Source organism: Monodon monoceros, unplaced genomic scaffold (assembly GCF_005190385.1).
Source record: "Monodon monoceros isolate NGI ecotype Baffin Bay Population unplaced genomic scaffold, NGI_Narwhal_1 Super_Scaffold_1, whole genome shotgun sequence".
NCBI lineage: Eukaryota > Metazoa > Chordata > Mammalia > Artiodactyla > Monodontidae > Monodon > Monodon monoceros.
The window spans coordinates 41,504,116-41,528,074 of NW_021703765.1; the positions used below are offsets into that span (position 1 = coordinate 41,504,116).

The window sequence follows — 23,959 nt, forward strand, 5'->3', positions numbered from 1 at the left end:
TCAGCAAATTGAGAGAGCCAAGTAAAGGACACCGATGATGTAGGGAATGAAGAGGAGGCCCAGGATGATAGTTGCACATGGTCAGACCAGTCAAGACTGGAGCAAGACGCAAGGGCTGTGGCAGCTGGAGTTGGGCTTGGGGGGCGGGTGGAGGAGGAATCGATAAATGGTTTGATGTGTTTCAATGATTGCATCAGTTATTAAAAAATACAGGGCATGCCTGCTGGGGCTTTTGTACAAAGTAATACTAGTTATATAGAAAAGTAAGAAAACAGAAGACAGTTATGAATCTCAGTTTGAGAAAGAAAACAGAATCATAATTTACTCAACAGTCATATATATACAGTCATAATAATGCAAATACCATTGACTTAACAAAAAATTATGACATAACTCTGTTGGGAGAATGGATAGAGGGACAGTGAATGGGGGGGTATAAACCCTCAATGACCATGGTAAGAAATCAGTAGTGTCTAAAAAGTTAATGAGGCAAGGGGATATCAAAACTTTCATTACCTTGAAATGAGGAGATAAGTACCAGAATAAACTACTAGAGGTGTGTAAATGTATTGCTTTTGGAAGATGAAGGTGGGTTAGACATAAAACTTCTTATTTTTATTATAAGCCATTAAGTAGTATGTCCACATTTAATAAAAACAGTTTTTTAAATCTTAAAGGAAAGTCATTTGTTCAAACTGGTGATGTACCAGTAATAATATTATAATTTAACTGCCTTTCCTTTTTATTCTCTCCATTTCATTGGTGAGGAAAAGCTGTAAAAAGTAAAGTGATTTCTATTACCTCAAGTTAGTGCAGGACCCAGGACTAAAAATTAGTTATTTTTCACTTTTGAGGGCTCACTCTGGTGATGACTGCATTGTGCATCTCATTCACTTCTTTCATAATCATTTTTTGTTTTATGTTTTGGAAATGATTTTGAGAAATATTGCCAAGGCATAGGTAAATTGCTCTTTAATTTTCTTTAGCTGTAGCATGAAACCGTTTATTGCCAATGCACCTTAATATAATTTTCCTCGTAAGTAAAGGGAAGTGGTCATTATATAGGAAGCTGGGTTCTGTGTAATAAGTTCCCACTTTCTTTGGTCCCTTCAGATGCTCTTGGTCTTTATCATAAACAAGCATAATAAGAATAGAAATTGTTGTCTGGACACTTTATTTTCCCTAGTAATAAAGGAAAATGGTTATAATAAAGGAAATTGGGTTTTGTGTAATAAGTTCCAATTGTTTTTGTCTCTGAGAATGCCTTTGTCTCTATTACAAGCATTAGTAATGCAAAGTTAGCCCTCCCTGGCCTTGTTAAGTAAGAGAAGGGTTACTGCTTCTTGAGTCACTTTGTTTCCTGCTTCTTTTAGTCTGGGCACCATATGGAAACTTTGCTAAAAAATACAACTTATATTATTTTCAATGGCTTTATTTTTTTTCCTGGTCATAAATAATCTATATCCTGATACATTTGAAGTAAAACAGAAACATGAATTATATCATTATATAAAGTTGATGATCTACCAGTGGCCCTTATAATAACGGTGTTTTCTTGTGTGTTACCAAAGTATAAAATTATGTAATAATTTAAATAGTATATTTGAAAATCCTGAAACATGTTTATTATTTTATCCGTTTGGTTTGTGTGTATTTATTATTAGCATTTGACCATGATTCAACAAGTTATAAAGGTATAGAAAGAAGTCATGGCAAAGCCTGAGTACATTTCTGTTTTTCTCTTTGTGAAGACTGGCACACAGCCTTTTAACCGCGCAATGCTCTTCAATGTGGGCTTCAAAGAGGCAATGAAAGACAGTGTCTGGGACTGTGTAATCTTCCACGATGTGGATCATCTACCTGAAAATGACCGAAACTATTACGGATGTGGAGAAATGCCACGTCACTTTGCAGCCAAGCTGGATAAATACATGTATATGTAAGTAATGTACACTCTTCTTTTGCAGCACACCTGCAAAATCATATCATTGAAATGGTAGCAGCGTTATGTGCCTAGATCTGAGAGGGCTCAAGAGCCTAGAGAGTATCTTTAACTCCAGCCCTTCCTCGCAGGGAGCCGGGGTGTAGGGTCGCTTGTGGTCCATCCAGTCGCTTCCTCACACACAGGTTTCAGCGTGGGGTGGTGGGAAATAGAGCCTGGTTTCTACGGTCAAGGAAATGTGGACCTAACTTCTGATTTTCACGCTTAGCAGTTAGAGGGCTTGGATTTGCATCTTAGGACTTGGATCTCTGAACATTGGTTTCCTTGTTCAGGGAGCACTAGAGCCCATCCACAGGTTCTGCGAGATCCCAGGCGCTGGGCTGCCCCAGGTAGGAGCACAGCACAGGTTGGCTCCCCTCTCTTCCCTCCCCCAGGGTTGTTCCTGTGCAGTGAAGGCCCGCTCTTCTGCAGTATATTTTCTTCTTCCTAAGCTATGGATTCTTGACCTGCCTTTAATAAGAAGAAACACCTTTTCGTTCTCTGACTGGAGATGCCTTGAAATGATACTGTCATCGGAGCTGTGACAGTGACTTAAATTGACATTAAAGGTCTAATTTGGGAAAGAGATCACAGTTTTCATTGACTCATGGAAGTGGAGAGGAGAGAAAATAGCCTGGAGCAGGGGAGGTGTTGCCTTCATCACTGTTTTGCCTGCTGCCTCACCTGTCGAGTTAGAGAAGCAAAAAGTCTCAGTGATGAGACCAGGTGAATTAGCACTGAAACAGGAAGAGTGCCTTTTTTTTGTTTTTTGTCTTTTTTTAGACTGGTTGTTAATCATTAGAAAACCTTTTCCTTATTACCATAGTATCTGAAAGCCAAGTCTGGTGTTACCTTGGGAAGGTCATCCAGGTTCAGGATCTGATTCTTAGCACTTCTAGAAACTCAATTTTAGTCAGCCCACTAGAGTCAAATTAAATTTAGCATAATTGATTTTTACTAAAAGATATCATAAATGTTATATAAACTAGGGATTCTAAATTAATTTTTTATTTGAAAATATTAATTTCTAATCAGTAAAATACTCATATCTACCTAGACTAATCCCAGGGTGCATAGGGTATCTTGGAAGTTGGAATAGAAATTAGAGAGAATGGCAGCAGAGCAGGGAACGGGCCGGACAGTGCATGGGCTGAAGTGTGATGAGGTGTCCCTGCCCACAGTGGTGCCCACGCCGTGAAGGCTGCTGACCAGAAAGCTCAGGTCCCCAGAGCAGTGTCTCTCTCCCTTTGGACAGTGTCAGGTAAACACTACTAGATTTGTGTTTGCCAGGCTTCCGTTTTCTGTTCTTTATCTATTACACCTTCATTTTATCTAATCTTTTTCTATTCTGGGTATAGTGCAGTTGATTGTTTCTGCTTTTAAGCAGAACACTAAATGGAATTAACGTGCTTGGCAATTTATACATGTCAGTGAACACACACACACACACTTATCCATCTTTACCTATCTACTGATTTCAGGTTTCTCCCAAACCACTAGCCTGGGCAAGCATAATGCAACTGATTTGGGAAACACAGTGGTGCCATGAGAGCTTATTGGCCCTATTGGACCCCAACTGGTATCATAACTAGAATCTAACTTCCCCAGTGCAAGCCTCGTGAGGTACCCTGGGACACCGTGGTAGACTTTGGGGTCAGTATTGCTGTTACTGTCTTGGGGTGCCTTTGGCCCAGTGTGGGACCAGGATTGCTTTGTCCTGCAGCCTGGAGTTCTCTGTGGGAGCTGCCTCTCTCATCTTCTGTGGCCACACAAGGTCCCCGCTGGCACACAGCACTTCCTCCCTGCAGAGAGTGAATCCAGAGTCCTTCCAACAAAAAAGTGAAATCTGCCCTCTCTCTTCCTCTGAGGCAGCTTTGCTTTAGTCCTGGCCAGACTTCCCTCAGTGTGATTTTCAGAGGCTGCGTGTGGTCATGTTTTCTCTGCTGTTCCTCCACATTGGCCTCGTCCATTCAGGGGCTCTGGCACGTGGCTCCCCAGTAGCACATTTAGGGCCACAGGAATTTATTCAGGACTGCAAGTCTAGGGATGCTGCCTCAACATCAGAAAACCTGTCTGTTTCTAAACAAACAACTTTGACAAATTCCATGGAGGATGAGTTAGAGAAAGGTAAGGAAAATAAAATCCAGATTTAAAAATATAGTCATTTCTCAGAGAAAGGCAAGTACTGTATGATCTCACTTATATGCAGAATCGAAAAAAAAAAAAAACCCGAACTTGTAGATAAAGAGAACAGATTTTGGTTGCCAGAGGCAGGGGTTGGGGGTGGATGAAGGGGATCAACAGGTACAAAATTCTAGTTATAAGACAAGTCCTGGGATGTAATGTATAATGAGGTGACTCTAGGTAACAAATACTGTACTGTATACTTGAGAGTTGCTAAGAGAATAGCTCTTGAAAGCTCTCATCATGAGAAAAAAGTAGCTATGCATGGTGATGGATGTTAACCAGACACATTGTGGTAATCGTTTTGCAATATATACATATATCAAATCATTATGTTGTACACCTGAAACTAATACAGGGTCAATTACATCTCAAAAAATTGTCATTCTTCTAACTATTAGTGCATTAAAAATAAATATATTTGTAAATATCCATGAATATTTTGGGAGTGTAGTCCAAAGAGAGAAGATCATTACAGGAATAGGCAGGTAGTTTTTTCAAAATTAAATGCAAGACTTGTTTTTACTAATTTATATTTATCCTAGTCCATATGATAAATAATGTATTTAATAAATTAAGATCAATTAATTTAGGAAATTAGTTTAGTAACATCTAACATTGCCTTAGCAGCTATTGATCAAGTCTAGTTTTGGTGTGAAAGTAGACCATTTTTGAACCCTAGGTTTTGAGTCTTATAAAGTAACAATACTCAATATTAAATTTCAGTTACCACAAGTGTTTTGCGTAACACAGTTAGATGTACTTGTTTCACTAGAGTGTAAAGATGTTTTGTTTCTTGATGTACTTTACTTTTCCCAGAATATGATTTAATCAACATAATTGTTTATATGGAAGTAGGGGTATATTTTGCAAAGCATGTAAAAGACTGAAAACTCGATTTCATATGGCAAACAGTTTTGATTTCATTTTTAGAATGCTATATTCTGCTTTCTTTTTTAGTCTTCCTTATAAAGAGTTTTTTGGCGGTGTAAGTGGACTGACAGTGGAACAGTTCAGAAAGATCAATGGTTTTCCTAATGCCTTCTGGGGATGGGGAGGAGAAGATGATGACCTCTGGAATAGGTATGTTGAGGTACAAATTGCTTAATAATGGAATTTCTATAAATTTCCTTTCTATTAAGTAAACTATACTTTTCTATTCCAGGAAAGGATTCTTTGGGGTGGAAAATTTTTGAGGTTCCTAAATCCTGCGTTGTGTTTCTCCCTTTTTTATTGAGAGTAGTATCCTTTTGAAATTACTGACAGCGTGTACATTAGAGCATTCTTTTGCATTTTAAATTGAACTCACATAATCTATTTTTATGTTAGATTTTATTTCTTAATGTATTTTCATTTCTGTATGTTGTGTTGTAGGGTTCACTATGCTGGATATAATGTAACAAGACCAGAAGGGGACCTGGGAAAATACAAGTCTATCCCTCATCACCATCGAGGTGAAGTCCAGTTCTTAGGACGGTAAGTTTAATATCATCTTTAGATATCAAGGTTTCAAAATTATTTAATTATGAAAGATTTATAAAAAATGCATTGCACTCCCCACAAAAAACTTCTGAAGGGGATTTTCTGTCGATATCATTTTTGTTTATAAAAGTAGAGCATTTTGTGCTTGTTTTGAAGAGATATACATATACATATACCTACATACACACACACATATATGTATTCATGTAATATTAAAGAGCCCAGTTAATTATTTATGTAAAAATGTTTCCTTAACATAAAGCGTAATGCATTTTATTTCTTAAGGATATCTAATGTGTAAGAGTGCAAAATAACGTTTTTTCAGGTAGCATTTTAAGACTAGTAAAAATGTTAATTTAGAATAATGGTCTAGAAAGATTTTTAATTATGCGTAAGAACCAAAAATTTTAAAGAGCTTTAAGTGGTTTAATGATAAGAATGACCTTGAGCGTATTCCTCATCAATTTTTCTTTTCAAACATGTTTCTGTTACTTTTAATTTTTTTCTCTAATGCTATAGGTATAAATTACTAAGATACTCAAAAGAGCGCCAGTACATCGATGGGTTGAACAATTTAGTATATACGCCAAAAATACTGGTTGATAGGTTGTATACAAATATATCTGTAAACCTCATGCCAGAGTTAGCTCCAATTGAAGACTATTAAAAGAAGTAGCTCTCATGGCAAGATAGACCACAATGCTGGATCGGGAACTTGGAGTGCACTCTTAATGGAGGTCAGTGAATGGATGTGTCACAGTGCCCTGGGTGGTGAGAAGAAGAGCCTGTGTTCTCAGTGTTTACTTGTGGGATTGTATACAGTCACCCTTCTTCCACCCACCCATCCTCTATCCTGAGACACACCCCATGGCAAGCACTGCAGAGACCAGATGCTGTTGCTTAAGTCTGGCAGTCAAGAGAGCTCCCTACAAAGAGAAAATTTTTATACTAAAATCTATAGTTTAATTCAAGAGAATGCTTTATTTCCATTTAAACATATTTTGTACATATGTGATATAAATTAATGTGTTCAAATTGTTGAGAAACAAGATGTGTTGGCAGTTTTGCATGTAATGGGTTATGCCTTTATGGGACTTTTATAAACATTTTTTTATTTGCATGGAATAAAACAATGTAAATTTATGTCACTAAACAAAGGTTAACCTTGTGTGAAATGAAGGAACTGTCAGTAATTGACAGCCAGCTAATACAGTACACTGTTATACTAGTTTTGAGCTTTATACCGTCAGCTTTTTGTGTGGACGAAGTCACAGCTTCCTTAGGGTTTTAAAGGGTAAGAAGAAGGGACTTAGCTTTTCTTCCTACGGAGGATTACCTCTTTTTTTCCCCTTGCTTGCAATCTCATCGGATTTTGCTAAACCGCAACCATATTGTTTGTGTATATTGCATGAGTATTACCAAGAAAATCTTAAAAGTTATGATGTGACATGATATAAAGGACCTCTTTATGTTAAACGTCTCTCATGTACCTCTGGTGTAAGTGTCAGGGATTCTGTGCCTCAAAAAATGTTCCCAAGGTTGCGTGTGGTTGTACACTGTATTTTTTTTGAATTCATAGTGAGCAGCGCTTTTATTATTTCTAGTTCAGAAGAGCCAAAAAAAAAAATCTTCATTTAAAAAAAGCAAAACAGTTTTGTAAAAGATTGAGTTATGGAAAACCCAGTAGTATTTATAATATACAAATGAATTATACTATTAGGTAAGAAATTAATTGTTCTATTTTTATGAAGATAAGTGCTTAGTAGATAAAAACAAATTTTGTTTGATTATTAGACTCATAGGATTTCAAGTTTGGAAGGGATCCTTTTTAATGTTGGCCAGTTTCATTCAAACTACATGTATTTTTTTCACCTTTAAGATATCACATCTCTGGTGTTAATTTCCTCACAAAAGCATAAATTAATAGAATTATATTAAAATACATTATCAGTTATTTAAATGCATTGGTGTTAATAAGACACTTCTCTAAAAACAGGTTTCTCTACCTGACATCAAGTATATTACTTACTCTTAAATTCGGATGACATTTTCATAGCAAAACCAAACAGTGTCTTTACTTTGAAAATTATCAACTATGGCTAACCAAAGATTCTTTAAAATATCTTAAGATATTTTCACAAATTTAAAACAAAAAATTAAATATCTATAAAGTGAATCTTCAACAACATGAGGAACAATAGAAATGGATTATTCATCTAACACAGAAATATGGTTATTTATCTCTCAGGTTGTAAATTTAATTTTGAAGTTGTCATTTTCTATGGCAAATACTAGGAACACAAATGACCACAAACCAAATCATAAAATAACTGAAATTCTTACACTTTGAGAAAACTGGTAGCTCTTGGTTATGATACCAAGCAGAATTTTTCTGCATTTATTTCTTAGAAATATTTCCAAAATATTTGTTTTTCATTTCTTTGCTGGTAACTCAGAATAATGAAAAATCAAACCTTCTGAAAAGCAAGGTATTTGTTCTTAAACTGTGTATCTATTCACTTTCTGTCTCTCATAGCCAGTGTAATTTTTTAATTTGATGAAATGAAAGAAAGTAGGTTGGGAAAGTTAACATTTGTTGATCACTAACAAGATACTAGGGGCATAGGAGCATAATTAACCCAATAATACTTAAATATTTTAGTCATGGGGGAAATTAGGGCTGTTTCTGAGTCTTATTAGGAAAACATATTTTTAATATGGAGCTGCCCACATTTTGGAATCTTCTCATTTTGATACACATTTTTATAGTTTCAAGAGAACTCCGTTCTACTAGTATTTGTCTTATTTTCTTGGATTAAGTCTAGTAGTAATTTTTGTTTTAGGAGTGGGCCATGAATATTCCGCTATTTTCCGTTTTGAATACGGTGTGTCATCCTTTGAAAGCCATCTCAGTAGTTTGCTTTTTGTCTTTTGTTTGTTTTTATTTTCTTTTTAAGTGCAGACCTCAAATTGATTGTTGCCTATAAATAGTAACTTTTATATGTTTGCATATAAGTGACATAGCTTTGCCCAGTTATCTTCATTGTATAAAAATAACTGTATTCCATAAAAATTAACAAATAGATTGCAAATGCAAACTATCTTTATAGTTTGGTTGATTTATTAGTGAACATGTATTGATTACCTACTCTATCAGTTGCAATGCTAGGTATGTCTACAGAAAAAATATTTCATTTCTAAACAAATCAAGTCAAGCAAGTTGAAACCTTTCTAAAATTATGAAAACATCCTCTGATAACTTATGTGTTGTATTTCTTAGTCTCAAAGTCAAGAAACGTATATATGTGGACATAGTTATGAGCTCCTTATGGCCCTACTGGGAAACTTATATAGTGCCTTTCAACTAGAGAAAGTAGTAATGATTAATGGGCCTGTTTGTAGAAAAGAAAAGGAAAAAGTGTACACATTTGCTGTAACATTATGTCTCATTCACAGTGGAGATGGTCATTTAAGTCTTTGCCAAAACTGGGGTTTAATGAATATTTTTTTAACTCTAATTATAAATTTCTGTTTGTATTTTGTGAAAAGGTGTTCAGTAAGAAAACCTTATTTGCAATATTATGTAAATACAAAAGTATGTATTAAAGCTTGCTTATTCTCCTTTCCCAGCCAAGAGGTTGATATCCATTTTAAAACAAAATGGGAAAATATCCAATACAATATTCTTCTTTTGGAAGCTCTGTACACGTGAAACCAGACTTTGTGTCATTTTATTTGGCCTTTGCTTATCTCTGTTGTATTTCGTTGTGTACTTTTCAGACAAATACTGGTACTCTAGATTTATTATCTTTTATTTGCAAATATGCCAATGAGAGAACTAAAATGGTCATAGAGTTTATCAGAAAAAGGAAGTGTACTTAAGATTATTTTATTTATTAAGACCTGAAAGGCTTCTATATAAATGCACTGAAATAAATGCTAGTAATTTCTTGTACTCTCATTTTTTTTCTTTTTTTTTTTGCTTCTCATGGAAATGTTTGTACTTTTTTATCATTGTCTTTTATGAAATATAATGTTCTAAAGACCTGGTGTGATGATGTAATTATTTTCTCTCGGGAACTTTTTTTGGGTTATCTGGGGCTTTGTTGTGTTTGTCTTCCTGAATTCCAGGTGAATTGCTGGTGAATACCTTGGTTGCACTAGGATTACACCATGAGTATAAGGTGATCACATATGCCTTTGCAACAGTGTCTGTTAAATACATTTAGAGATCACCTCATAGCTTGGACCTCAGAGGAGACACCGTGACATTTAAATATTTTTCATCAATGCAATTAGTAATCTACTGTATCAAAATGAATATTTAAGAAGTCATTTTTAGCATAACTTTCTTCTCCCTGCACAACTTCAGTAAACTAAGCTGGTGTGTTGTGGGCAATTCCCTTCTTGTTTTTCAGGTATTAGGAGTCTGAATATCTTTAAGGCAAACAGTCAAATCTCAAAAATACCTCAAGACTAGATTTGCGTTTGGGACTAGATGGTGAGATTATGACTTTTATCAACTTTAATTATTTGTGTGATGAATTCTCAGTATTATTAATCTGCATGTGTAGTACGAGCTACCAGAATATTGTCCACTATATATCACAAATAAAGCCAATCATTAAGTCATAATCATGTAGTCATGCAAAGCCATAAAACGGAGTTCTCTTAGTCTGCCCCAGGTGCCTACCTATGGTATTAATGTATCTTCTGATGAGTCATGCCAACTTAATTTAATGGTTTTATAATTTTTTTGTTGTCTTTATTTTTTTCTTCCAGTTTTATTGAGATATAATTGACATACAGCACTGTCTGAGTTTAAGGTGTACAGCATAATGATATGATTAAACACCCATCATTTCGTAAAGATGCAAAAGAAAAAAAAAGTTTCTCCTTGTATGGATTTAAGGCTGTGGAGATATCCTGGACCAAAATTGTTTTATTTAGAAAAGGCGTTTATTAAGGAGTACTCTATTGCTATTGATTTAAGTGACTTCAGAAAAGATAGTGCTATATCACTCAAAATTATACTACAATTAAAAGAAAAATATATGGGTTGAAAAATAAAACTTGTATTTTTCTCAGCACACTCCTACAACATATTTTGGTGGGCCTGAATTCCATTGTTAATTTAACCTTCCCAACTCCATTAGTTGAAGTCTGTGCTCTGGAGGATCTCCAAGAAGCATCAGACATTGCCTACCCTCAAGGAGTTTACTGTCCTCTGTGGGTAAAACTGAGCGTGGAAACACCTGAAAACCCACATCCTATCAAATGAGCTGCTCCTTTGTGCCCTCTGCAAACTCAGTTTTATATTTCACTCATGCAATATTAAAGAGCCAACAGAGCATCCTGAAGGAGCAGCTTTTCTCCCCGTGCAGAATATTTCTCAGCTGGAAACACTACACTTCAGAAGGATAGTTGAGATCAGTGCTTTTCTGCAACAGACCTTGAGTATTTGCGGTTAATCCTTAGTAGAACTGTGTGGAAGGTGGTAGTTATAAGCAAAGGCTCTGGAGCAGACTGATCTGAGTTTGAATTCACAGATTCCCTATTATTGGCTGTGAAATTAGAGCAAAATTTTAAACCTCTGTGGTCCTCAATTTCTTGGTCTCTCAGTGGAGGACGATGGGAACTACCTGAGGATTGTTCGGATGGTTAAAGCAGCTAATTCTAATAGAGCACTTAGCACAGTGCTGGACTCTTGAGCAGAAGCTTGGCTTATATTAAGTCAGTTTTCGGCTTTAGTGACAAGTTTTTCTTTCATGCCAATTGTCTTGCGTCATATTTTAAGAATGATACCACAAAATAAATGTTGTCACAAGGCACAGATACTGTGATGAAAGAGTTTGAGAGCAGATCCTGAAAACACCTGCTTGATTTATCAAGGAGAAGGTGTTCATTTACCTCTGGGACATCATTTCCATCTGAGGTGGATTTTAAAGCATATTTAGTTCATTTCCAAGGATTCAACTTCTTTTACACAGTCCTTCCTCCCCTTCTTCCATTCCTTCACCTGCTCTTCTCCTTTCTTCTTCTACCACCACCATTGTTAGAATCAGGAAACATCATGATGGCTGTTAGTTTCCCTGGAGTCTTAGTGAAATCCCATGAGTGCTTTCGTTCAGGCAGAACAGGGTCACTATGGGTAACCAGATTTGCCCCACATTATTCCATTATCCCTTGACCTTGTATAAATGTCATTTTGTATAGGATAATTATGCAGTCTTTCAGCCTGTCTAGCAGCTTCTGGCAGGCTGGTCTCTAGTCTCTCCAACCCCAATATTATAGGGCATTTATTAAGCACCTGCTGTGTCTCAGGCACTGGGCTGTTCTGGTGGCGTGAGAGTGACTTAAGACCCGGTTCCTTCCCCCAAGGAGGCTAGAGCCAAGTAAGGGAGATGCTCGCCAAGGGCTTCTCATGGGAGCCAACCTCACCTCTTTTCCTCTGTCTATCTTATAACCTACTTGGAAACCCAACAGAAAAAGGGGCAAAAGTCTCAGGCCACATAAACGAGGGGAGTTCCCAGAGTTCCACCCACAGGCTCAACACCACAGAGGAGATGGGGGCGGGGAGTGGGTGGGGCGATAGGGTTTGGCCACCACTGCTCCTCAGTGGGGGTGGGAAAGGCCCTGGCTATTCTTAGGGTGCCCTTCTGGAGAATAGACAGTATGGTTGAACGGTGCCTGCTGGTCTGCACCCTTCTAGGTTCTCAGGATGTGGAGAGCAGGCATTTCTTGAGGGGCTTTTTCTCTTTGGGTCAGTTATGGACATTTCTGGTTGCTGACCTCTCTAGCACCCAGGCTGGGATATCAAAGAGGCAAGAAAAGAACTCCCGGGACTCATGGCTGGGTTGTTCCTCGAGTCTCTGTGTCCTTGGGCAGTTGGTCTGCCTTACCCCACCTTTCGGAATCTTCTGGTAGGCTTCTGGTATTTGCATCTGCACAGAGGAAGTCCAGACAGGAAGGGTCTTGACTCCTGTCAAGGCCCCAACTTCCATGCAGGGCTCCGACCCCCCTGCAGTGTCGGCCCCAGGCAGGACCCCCATCCCATGCTGCTACTCTGTGGGGAGGCCTGGAATAGCAGAGCTTCTCTGCCTTTCAAGACAATGAGGCAAAATCCACTCAGTAGGCTTTAGTTGTAGTTTTGAGTAAAGGAACCCTTTTTTCTTTTGGCCCTGGGCCTAGGCAGTGGCAACTTTAAGAGTCTCACGCTATACCAACTGAGCTAGCCAGGCCCCCAATGGGACATTTTAAATTGACTGATTTTATGGTAGACATTCTCGGTGACTGAGTTCTTGAAATCAATCCAAGCGTGCAGATCCTGAAACTGAATATTTGAACGAGGTTACTCCCAGGAGCTGGTAGTCTTTTAGTGTTTCCCAGCAAACTGGTCCATTCCATGGTGCCATTTCTCACACGTCTATATGAGAGGGAAAAACACCCTGGTAAAACCCCAGAGACTTTAAGGGCTCAGATGAGAACTATTTGCCTACCCGGATCCACCCTTTCCATTCATTCCTTTGGCAAATATTTACTGAGCACTGACTATGTGCTAGGGACTGTCCTCCACATACTTGGAAATATATTCCAGGGTATTTTCCAAATCACTCTCCTGAGGAAGGCTGTCGAGTGGTGTCCACTCAGCTCAGCGTGAGTCCTCATTTGGGCAGCTGCCAGGGCTTGTTCCAGCCCCAGTGTTCTCTCCCAAGCCCACCGTTGCATTCCTGCCGTATACGCAGTTTCCCAACCTTCAGCCTCCCGGGGAGTGACATTAGTGGCAGCGGCAGTGGGTGGGTGACTGCTGAGCCCCTGGGGAAGCTCCACATCTCAGTGTTTGTTTAAGCAGCTGCAGGTAACCCCTCTCTCCTTGCTGGCTGACAGTGATTCCGGAACAGACCTTCAGCATTTGCACTGATTGCCAAAGATGAATTACCATCTGCCTTGGCTTTAAATTAACTGGGGCAGTCCTAACCCACAGGGAATGGGAAGCTAGGAAAATGGAATTGATTCTGAGCTTATTTCCATTTTGAAAGGCAGGAAAAAGTCGTGGGGCTGAAGCAGGGGTGGGAGTGTTGTGTTCTCTGAAATGAGAAGTAAAAGGAAGGAATGGTCATAAGACTGAGGGTTTGGGTGAGAAAAGTTCTTAGAAGTGTCACCTTTGTGAACAAAATACAGGTTAAGGCATAAACACCCTAAATTTCCTTGTTTGGCAGGTGCTATCCAAATGTTTCAGGAGGTATTTTAATATTAGTGAGTTTTGTTCTCTGCCTGTATGTGTACACACAATGCTGACTTCCAAGGTATGAGATTGAAAACTGGCTTGATGACTTCAAGCTCACTGTGGCTAAAATTGAACTCACCCATCGCTGACTACAAATCTGCCCTCTGCCCACATTCCCGAGCTCAGTGACTGGGTGGTCCGTTTAATCTGCTGGCCAGGACCGATTGATGCCTAAAACTTCATGGACTCCTCTAATTCTCTCCCCTTTCACAGCAAAGCTATCACCACTATTTTCTGATTTTTTGTTCTCAACAGCTCTATAGACATTGAGGAAGAGGGTGGGAAAGCAGCTGCTGGCATTCGGGAACTGGCCTCAAGTTTATTACAAGCTAGTTTGGGCCATCGTTGCTCTGTTGGATACGACAGTCTCACAGAACATCAAACAATGTCGGTCTAAGACCACGACAAAGCAAGAAAAAAGAGAAATCGCTGAAACCCACAAAATCCCAAACCTCCCTTTTCACTAAAAGGAGAAACTATTTCTGCTTTACCAGTCACAGCTTTGTGTCTGCTCTGGTCTGCCTTCCCTACAGATGAACTGTTGAGATCTCAGTCATAGAATTGTCCCCACTTTCTGATGGCGTCCAGTCTAGAGAGCGGAGTCCCACTTTCTTAGACTCTCCCCCAAGCCACCCAAGCAAAGCCCAAACCCTGTGATAGGGTCTATCTAATACTGTCTTAGTGAGAGTGTTGTGTGTTCTCTCTTGCCGGGATGAGTAGTAAGTCCAACCGGTTCAGCTACACACGTGTTCCGGGTGGATTGGGGCTGGAGAGTACTGACACACTGTCTTCTCTCCATTTGTTGAATCTTGTTTTCATCACCGGCCTATAAAGCTACAACAACAACGTCATGGCTGTGTTTCCAGGTTCCAGGGTTCTTCCTCTCTGTCTCCTCTTTCTTGCTGCTATGAGATATTTCCTTCCCACCCACACCAGCACAATACGTGCTGACTTTCTGTTGATCAAAAACGGGGCATAGAATATGACGTATTGACAACATCAATTCCTAACTATAACGCACTCAGATGAACACTGATATCACTTCTGTGGTATTCTTACCAAAAACAATAATTTCAGTCCAATCCTGAAAAAATGCCAGGTGAGTCCAGACTGAGGGTGGTTCTCCAAAATAACGGATATCAGTACTGTTCAAAAGTGTCAGTGTCATGAAAGACAAGTGTTATGAGTTAAATTGTGTCCCCCCTCAAAATATATGTTTAAGTCCTAACCTCCAGTACCTCAGAATGTGATTTTATTTTGAAATGGGGTCATGGGAGATGTAATTGGTTAAAATGAGGTCACACTTGTCACAAAAAGACAAATACTGTTTGATTCTACTTATATGAGGATCTAAAGTAGTCAAATTCATAGACACAGAAGACAGAATGGTAGTCCCCAGGGGCCATGTGGAGGGGGCAAAGGGGAGTTGTTGTTTAATGGGTATAGAGTTTCAGATTTGCAAGATGAAAAAGTTCTGGAGATCTGTTTCACAATAATGTGAGAATACTTAGCACTACAAACTGAACACTTAAAAATGGTTAAGATGATAAATTGTATGTGTTTTTTACCACAATAAAATGTATATTTAAAAAATAAAAGATGAGATTATAATCCAGTAAGAAGGCAGCCATATGAAGGCAGAGACACATGGTTCTCTCAGTTCTGGAGGGTAGAAGCCCCAAATCAGGGTGACATCAGGGCCATCAGCCTCCACTCCAGCCTCATTTCCCGCCACTCCCAACCCTACTGTGACAGAGATGGTTGTTGACCAACACAGATTAGTGCTTTTTTCCAGACTGTAGAGTTGTTCTGGGAAATGACTCTCAGCTGGGGACCATATTGCTCAGTGCATCTGAATGGGACCGTGTGACTAGTTCTGGCCTGTGAAATGTCAGGGAGAATCATGTGTGACACTTCAGTGCAGAGGCAGCTAATACCATAATTTCTTCCTCCAGCCTGCTGACTAGGTGTCCCTTGAAGCCACAAAATAAATCAAACTGGGGCCCTGAGTCACCATGTGGAGGAAAGCCACCTCCATGTGGAGGGTCACCAGAACATGAACTTCTGCATTGGACTTTGCACTCATGAGAAATAAACTTTGTGTTCAGGCACAGAGATTTGGGGTTGTTTGTTACGGTAGCACAACCTAGTGCACCTCAATACCCACTACGATCCAATATTCTAATCCCCCATCTGTTCTCTCAATTTATCAAGCTCTTTCCCTTGGCCTACTCTTGCAATCTCTGCTCTCCTTACTTAGAATACCTCCTCCTTTTCTACCAGATAAATGGCTAAGAGTCAAATTTCAAACAAGTGCAACTTATTCTGAGTCCCTCTCTGACTTCTCCAGGCTGTTTGCTACTCCCTCTTTCCCACTCTCCTGCCAAGGTATGGTGCCTTGGGCCATAGCCCTTGTCAAATCACGTTGACATAGTTATCTTCTTAAAAGAATGTGAGCGCTTTATACGCAGGCACTGGATCTTATTTAGGTTCAAAGCATCTAAAGGAATGCTTGGCGTACAGCAATCTCTCAGTACATGAATTTCGGGTTAGTCCAAGTGAGTTGGGGGTGCGAGGGTTCTCTGATCACATCCCCCAGTCAGCTGCCTGTGGGCTCTGGTCATTCTGAACCGGATTAGAGGGCTTGAGTCACTGTAAGTCTGTCCTGGTGGAGCTGGGCTACTCTTGGAAATCAGCGAAGCACTTAAAGGAAATGCACATAATAAAGAAGAGGACCCTTAGAATTTGCCTTTTGCTATTCACCAAAGGTGAGAGGAAAAGAAAGCTCTCTCATTTTCAGAATGTGTGTTTTTAATAGCTGCGGATGAGGTCGAATATGTGCTTAGCTTGGAAAACGTTGGAAATTTGGATTTCCCCCAGAGTTCAGCCAGAGATGTTCTTTGAGTTCCTTTGCATTTCTGTCAAATTTGGTTTCTTTTTTTTTATTCGAGAGGACAACAGGGGAATAAAAAAAAGCAAGTTCAAATGGTGAAATGGGAAGTGCTTTAATAGGAATGTTTTATTGTCTGCCCGAGTTTCTAACATAGCCTATAAAGTGAAAGCCCTGCTTTAATAAAAACGGAATGCTGTTGGTTACACGAAGTCCTGTCCCTCATCCTGCAGGTCCACCGAAGCAGGTGCCCCGCACTCCTTGGGGCCGCTGATGAGGGCCGTGGTGGAGTAGGTGCAGGGGCTGAGCAGGGCCATGATGGTATAGTGGCGGTGGCCAGACTCGGCTGTGACCACCTAGGAGGGAACACAGACCGGATTGCTTTTCAGCAGAGCCTGCAAATGTGAGTCACAGACAGAGAGACCACTCCAAGTCCAAAGAAATTAGTTTTACTTTCTTATTTTGTTTTCCGGAGCAGTGTGAGCAAAAGGCAAAACTCCAAATACGCTGGCCAGCTAAGCCGCTGGAGCCTTGCGCAGCCGTTTCCACCAGATTCTTTACTCCCGCCTGTATAATCAGGTCTCTCTCTTTTTTTGGCAGATTCACACTAAAAATCAGGGTGGCTCTAACCTGACCGAGGGAAATCACAGAGCTCCTAATTGCTCACATAATTAGTTGATCTTTAACGCTGACCGACATGTCTGGATTCTATTTCCACGGCAGCCATCTGTTTAACACGACTTAAGGAATTATTACAGACAAGGAAGACGCAAGGAGATTGGGCCCGTGGATAACTCTGAGGTTCCCACTACCTCATAGGCAGAGGAATAGAGTGTGAAACAAGGGTTACAAATGTGGCTTTATTTTTATTATTATCATTTTTTCTAGCGTGACTTCTCACAGGAAGAAAGCTGAGGCACACCTTGAGGCTAAACCCAGCCTGGGCCCTGGTGGTAAATATTACTGCTCTTCCCCTTACTGGCCCCGTGACCTTGACAAGTTATTTAACTTCCCTGTGCCTTACTTTCTTCACCTGTAAAATAAGGATAATAATAGGAATGGCTCCAATGGGTTGTTTACAAAGATTACATAGGTTAAATATAGAAACAGTGGTGGCATATGCTTGAAAACTGTTATCTATTGTGTTGCTATTATTATTATGAATTTACTGTCCCTGTATGCATTGTCCGAAATCACTTATCCAAACCTCTGGAAGCCAGATGTGTTTTGGAATGAAAAAATTGTCAGATTTTAGAGAAGTAAAATGATGCACTTATTTTTTGCTGTATAACACCCTAAGTGGGGTCTGGAGGGTTGCCTAATAATCCAACATATTAATATTTCCTCAGCAGACAAACAATAGGATTCAGTGGAAGGAATGAAATCTCTAAAGAGTATCTTGTAAGTTCAGGTCATGTTACTAAATCAGTTATCATCAAAGAGAGAAAAAGTTTGCTTTTCAGAGTTTTGTGGATTTTTGATTGTAGAAATGGGAAAGGGAAGCTGTGCTAGTACAGTACGTTCCTTCCGACTTTTCCAAGGTGTGCAAAGTGCAAACGGTGCATTTCCTGGGATTGAAAACAAACAAAAAATAAAAAACAACACAAGCATCCATCCACTCACCTCTGCATATTCATGGAAAGGGGAAAAGCCAAGTGACTTCCAGTAGGATTTGGTGTCTAATTCTACTTTGTATATTCCTTCTACAAGTTTTTCATCTGTTGTGAGCCCATGGAGCTCCCCAAATTCACTGGTTTTCCTAGAAGGTGCAAAAGTCCACGTTAAGTTAGGCATTGAGGGAATAAATGCCATTTTGAGGTGACACCACACACACACACACACACACACACACACACACGCACACATGCACACACATAAGTGCAGTTTGTGTATGTGATTATATATATATGTGTGTATATATATATATATATATATTTTTTTTTTTCCTCAACTAGTTCAGGACAGGGAAAATTCTAGTAACTGTCTAAAATTAACTGACAGGAAATTTGTCAGGAATATTTCAAAACGCTCATTGTAGATTTTTTTCTCTTATGAGGTTTCACTTCAAAAAAGTCATTACGCATAAATACACTACCTTGTGTCATAAATACACTACCATATGTAAAATAGGTAGCTGGTGGGAACCTGCTGTATAGCACAGGGAGCTCAGCTCCGTGCTCTGGGACGACCTAGGTGGGTGGGATGGGGGGTGGGAGGGAGGTCCAAGAGGGAGGGGATATATGTATACGTATAGCTGATTCACTTCATTGTACAGCAGAAACTAACACAACATTGTAAACCAATTTTACTCCAATAAAGAAAAAGAAAAGAAAACAAAAAACCACAGTGACGTTTTCTAGAGAGGTACACTTTTAACGTGGGATCCTTCATTGCATTCACTATCACCTATTTACTCTCCTGTAAACTGATGCTTCCAGAGTAACCAAACTTTAAAGCATTAATATAAACACAATACCTCTTTTAATTGCAATAGACACATTCTTAAGTCATTCAATCCAACAGGACCCATTACTAATAAACAAAAAACACATTTTTGGCCGCTTCCCCATACAGTACAAAGTAAGGAGGAAAGTAAACGGCTTCCCCAGCGAGGGGTCTTTTCCCCTCAATGTTTCGAGGGGGAAATTGTAGATGAAAACCCTGGTTCCAGGCCAATGGCAGGAGATAGAGGAACATCTAGAAACTCAGGGGAGCATTTGAACTGGGCTAACTTGGGGCTTGTGGGTGAGGCGTGGGAAGGTCAAAGAAGCTCTAAGCATCATGGTGGGGGAGGAGGGACAGCCCAGGCCACTCAGGAAGGCAGTTACTGAAGCTGTGACCTCCCTGGGGCCCACCTGGCACCCAGGTAGCCTGCAGCAGAACCAGCCTGACCGACGGGTCCATAGTCCCCAGGAACCACCAAGGGCAGATTGAGCTGACTGCCGCTAATTTGGAGGACTTAAATGATGTGCAGTTTCGGGAAATTTTGTTTTTATTAACTTGTTGGATAATTTGATGTGACGGGATTTTGTTCGTACGTAGAAAACTGAGAGGAGTTCTTGCTGTCAGTTGAAAAGACTGTTTGACGTTTTATTGCAATGGGTTTCCTTTCCCGAAAGCTAAAAATCTTTTCAACGTACTTCTGTGTCTACATGTTCCAATTTAGGTTTTAGCAGACTAATTGCCAGACAGTTAACATTTAAAAAAAAAAAAAAAGAGTCATTACGATTCAGGGTTGGTGTTTGGGCGAAGGTTCATAACTGCCCCTGGAAGTGGCCATAAGCTTCTCTGACTGCGGTTCCCTTGGGGAACCTGGGGGCCTCACTTCTCTCCCCTGTTGTGTGAGGGTATCTTCCAGAGGCGGTATCGTTTGTACACATAATGGGGACCCCAAAATACAAGGAGAAACCCATATCTGACTTTTTCATTGTTTATATGATTAAGCTCCTTGGTGACTCTTTGCCATCAACAAATACTAGGTAACTCCTTTTTGTTTTTAAACTAGGCAATTTCTGTTTCCATGTAAGTACCTGCTCAATGGCTGGTGTTAGAAATCACTCTCCATTAGATAGCAAAAACTAAGACAGGTAAAAATGGAAGTTGTCTTTATTGACTCTGTTCATTAGCTTCCCACCTTTCTTCCTTGCCAGGAAGAAAATATTGGATTTCCCTTTTTTGTCTTATCATCAGAAAAAAAATTCCCACAAACATCTGAATGTGTTTTTTTTTTTGGCCTTTTTATTTTATTTATTTATTTATTTATTTTCATCTGAATGTTTTTGGCATCCATTCTGTCTCGTGCTTAGAATATTCTCTTAATGTGGCATTTCCACAGTGTTCTTGGCATTTTATAGAAACATAAGTGAACTAACAAATAAAAACTCAGTGGAAACCACACTAAAGAAAATGACCTTCCCAATGATGGATGAAGAATCATCATGTGTAAAAAAAAAAAAAGAAAAGAAAAAATTCTATTTCAAGAATCATCTTGGGATTCATTGAAAACCCACAGAAACTCTCTTCTCAGGGGACAGAAACACTTAGCAGTATCGCTCGGTACTGAATGTTTCTTTGTTGTTCATTCTTTTAGTTGGTTGGTTTAGATTTTACTAATGTGCATTTTTCTTTGAAACTCTTGCTAGTGGAGGTGGAAGAACTCTGTGAAAGTTATAGAGCATCTGGTGAATGTGAGAAGTCATTTGGGCTCCCAGCGGTGGGGCATGGTGAGGCTGATCTGTGGCTGTGCTTGCTATCATGTGTCTTTCTCTTCTGTGTCTTTTCTTATGGAGCTCGATAGCCCCAGCCTCACAGAGTAGATGCTCCACCAGGGTTTGCTAGCAAACAGCCCTGGACTCTGGATGATCCAGATACACTACAGACAGTCACCTCCCCCATGCAGCCCCTCGATTCCATTCCTTTCATTAATAAATCAACACAAATTCTACATCTTTCCTAACATTCCAAGACAAGGAGTGTTATGCAAGGGCATCAAGGAATCTGGAATTCCTGAAATTATATACACATTTTTGTATGTGTGTATATGTGTATTTTTCTGGGCATGGAGTTCATAGTTTTCATCACCCTTTTCATGTGGCTCATGACCCCAAAATATGGTGAAGTGTAGGGGGGAGTAGGAAGCCGCCCGGAATGCTGTTCAGGATCCTGGTCACTTGCAGCTGAACAAGGCAAGAGGGCATCCTTCTCAGAATCCACCTTCCCTCTGCCCACATTTTCAGTTTACTTGGTGGACCTTTAGTGAACGATGTTGTTAGGGACCCTTTGACCGAAACCACCCGCCTTGGCCAGGTACGACAATAACTGCTTGCCTGAGTTGTCTCACAACAGGAGGTCCTGATAAGGAACACGGCACTGCCTCAGAAAACTAATCAGGAGAACCCGAGAGGGGCCAAAAGGAGGGAGGAGAAGCCAGCCCATAGGTCCTGCCGACCTCCCAGAAACCCTCGAGCTAGAATCCATCTTGGCAGAGAGATGTGCCTGCCACCAGGAAGGATCTGAGTCAGACCAAATATGGGCACGAGCAAGATGATTGGCCAGAGACAGCTGGAAACTAACCCCATCACCATAAGCCCTGAGACTGCGAGCCACGTGGCAGAGCAGTCCTCCTGGGTTCCCTTACCCTGCTGCTCTCCACCCGGGCGCCCCTTCCCAATAAACTCTCTTGCTTTGTCAGCACGTGCATCTCCTCGGACAATTCATTTCCGAGTGTTACATGAGAGCCCACTCTCGGGCCCTGGAAGGGGCCCCCCTTCTGGTAACAATGTGAGCCCCTCTCTCTAACAAGTGGCGGGGGAACGGGAAGGTATAACCAAGTCCTCCATCTGGGTTCCCCGGGCAGCTCACCCCGAGGCAAACGGCTCCCAGTTCTCGTCAGCAGCCTTTTTGAACACTTTCACGCCCACGTTCACAGCAGGAATGCCCTGGACCACATCTAGGACTTTGACCATCAGAGGACACTTGGGTTCACCAGAGCCCTGGGCAGAGAGAAGACAAGTGACAAGTCAACAAAGTTGGTCAGAGTGACAGGATGCGTCCTTTGTGGCCTTCGATTTGGAGCGAGGCAGAAAGGACACGCGAATCCCATTTCCCGCTACGGAAGTGTTGATGGTTAATGAGCTTCCCTCACTCAGTGTAGCAAAGACGTGATTGTCTCCAAAGAAGGAATGGTTTCTGCCTCTGGACATGCTGTGCTCCAGCGGGGGCGTGTATAATGAACTTGAAGGGAGCAAATAGGCCCTCTGAGAACAGTTGCTTCAGTAAGCCTCGTCATTTGAGTGGAATTACTGCAAAGATGTACTGTGCCATAGGACTAAATAGTTTTTCCTGAGAGCATTTTACTCAGTTGTTGCCGTAGTGATTCCCTCTTACTAGTTGCTGTAAAATAATGTCAGATGATTTCATGACCCTTGTTATAGTTTTAGTTAATTCTCCTAGGGGATTTAAGAATTCTTTTTCTTTTTCTTTTTGGCTGTACTGCATAGCTTGCGGGATCTTAGTTCCCCAACCAGGGGTCAACCCGGGGCCCGCAGCAGTGAAAGGGCCGGGGCCTAACCACTGGGCCACCAGGGAATTCTCAGGATTTAAGAGTTAGATATCTGACTAGAACGTTGTCTGCCAAGCCTTTCAGAGGTTAATCACTACATACTTTTTGATTAGCTAAAGGGAAATCAACTTTACCAAATGTCAAGCTTCTGAAAACTCAATAGTAACAGCTTCTGGAGTATCGGATCTTTATTTCTACCATTTATCTGAGGAAATTGAGGCATCACTGCAAAGCCATAAAGGAGAGCGCCCAGGATCCAAGCCCCAGTTCAGTGAGCTCTGCAGAATTTCATTGTTTTTGAAGTTTGAATCAATGATGTTTAAAAATATATGCTGGGTGCCCTGGCCCTACTAACAAAAGCTGGTTGGCAAAGCAGGAAGGAGTCCCTTCTACTTCGTCCACAGGAGACATATGAAAGGACTTCAAAGAGTCGAACACTCACCACAGGGCTAGCCTCAGACACAAATACCAGTCCAGCGAGGCAAAGGAGGAACAGACGGGAAGAAGCCATTCTGCCAAGGACTGGTGGGTCTCTGAGAAGGGCTGCTCCCAGCTTCGGGCTTTTATACTCACTTCTCCCCAGCCAGCCTCCTGAGCCCTGCCAACCTGACTCCAAAACCTGCTGATTCTGACTACTGACTTAGTTAACAAAGGGAGAATAAGTAAGCCACACAAATATGAAACTTGCCTAGACAGATTAGAGCGTCAGAACATTAGCTCGATGAAATATTCTTAACAGGTCATGTGACCAGCTAGATCACCAAAACAAAACAATCAAAACAAAAATACTCTTCTCCACGCGTGGCTGGATGCAGCAACGTTCTTGGAGATTTTATTCCTCCCTACCTATTATTTCTATGCATGTTTTCCATTTTCTATACATTTTATCACTCATTTTAAATGATAGATGCAAACTGTAATAACTTATTTCACATGGAATGACATTTGGCTACACAGGCTTAAATATAGTGCACCAGAAAGCATCGTTGCACTCGAGCTATATCCATGAGTCAACGAGGAGAAACCTTTGGCAGTGCTTACATTTGAAAAACCTATGTTTCAGCCAAACTAAGT

At 40.4% G+C, this 23,959-nt stretch overlaps 2 protein-coding genes across 4 annotated transcripts in view; one reads left to right on the plus strand and one right to left on the minus strand.

The window, feature by feature from the left end:
* B4GALT6 (beta-1,4-galactosyltransferase 6) overlaps positions 1-10,228 on the plus strand; it is a 65,638-nt gene extending 55,410 nt beyond the window's left edge. Inside the window, exons 6-9 of one of the 3 annotated variants that reach the window (XM_029234059.1) lie at positions 1,752-1,939; positions 5,126-5,248; positions 5,540-5,641; positions 6,167-6,618. In XM_029234059.1, coding sequence (XP_029089892.1) covers positions 1,752-1,939; positions 5,126-5,248; positions 5,540-5,641; positions 6,167-6,314 — 561 coding nt within the window. In that variant the 3' untranslated portion in view covers positions 6,315-6,618. Of the gene's footprint in view, positions 1-1,751; positions 1,940-5,125; positions 5,249-5,539; positions 5,642-6,166; positions 7,275-10,065 lie in introns of those variants that run through there. The other 2 variants (XM_029234076.1, XM_029234065.1) reach the window with 2 other exon arrangements.
* A 6,799-nt stretch (positions 10,229-17,027) lies between these two features.
* Positions 17,028-23,401, minus strand: TTR (transthyretin). The gene is made up of 4 exons (XM_029217940.1): positions 23,328-23,401; positions 22,186-22,316; positions 18,448-18,583; positions 17,028-17,180 (listed from the first exon to the last, which is right to left on the minus strand). Exons 1-4 carry the CDS (start codon positions 23,394-23,396, stop codon positions 17,028-17,030), a joined length of 489 nt encoding a protein of 162 aa, XP_029073773.1. The 5' UTR covers positions 23,397-23,401.
* Positions 23,402-23,959: the final 558 nt, after the last annotated feature.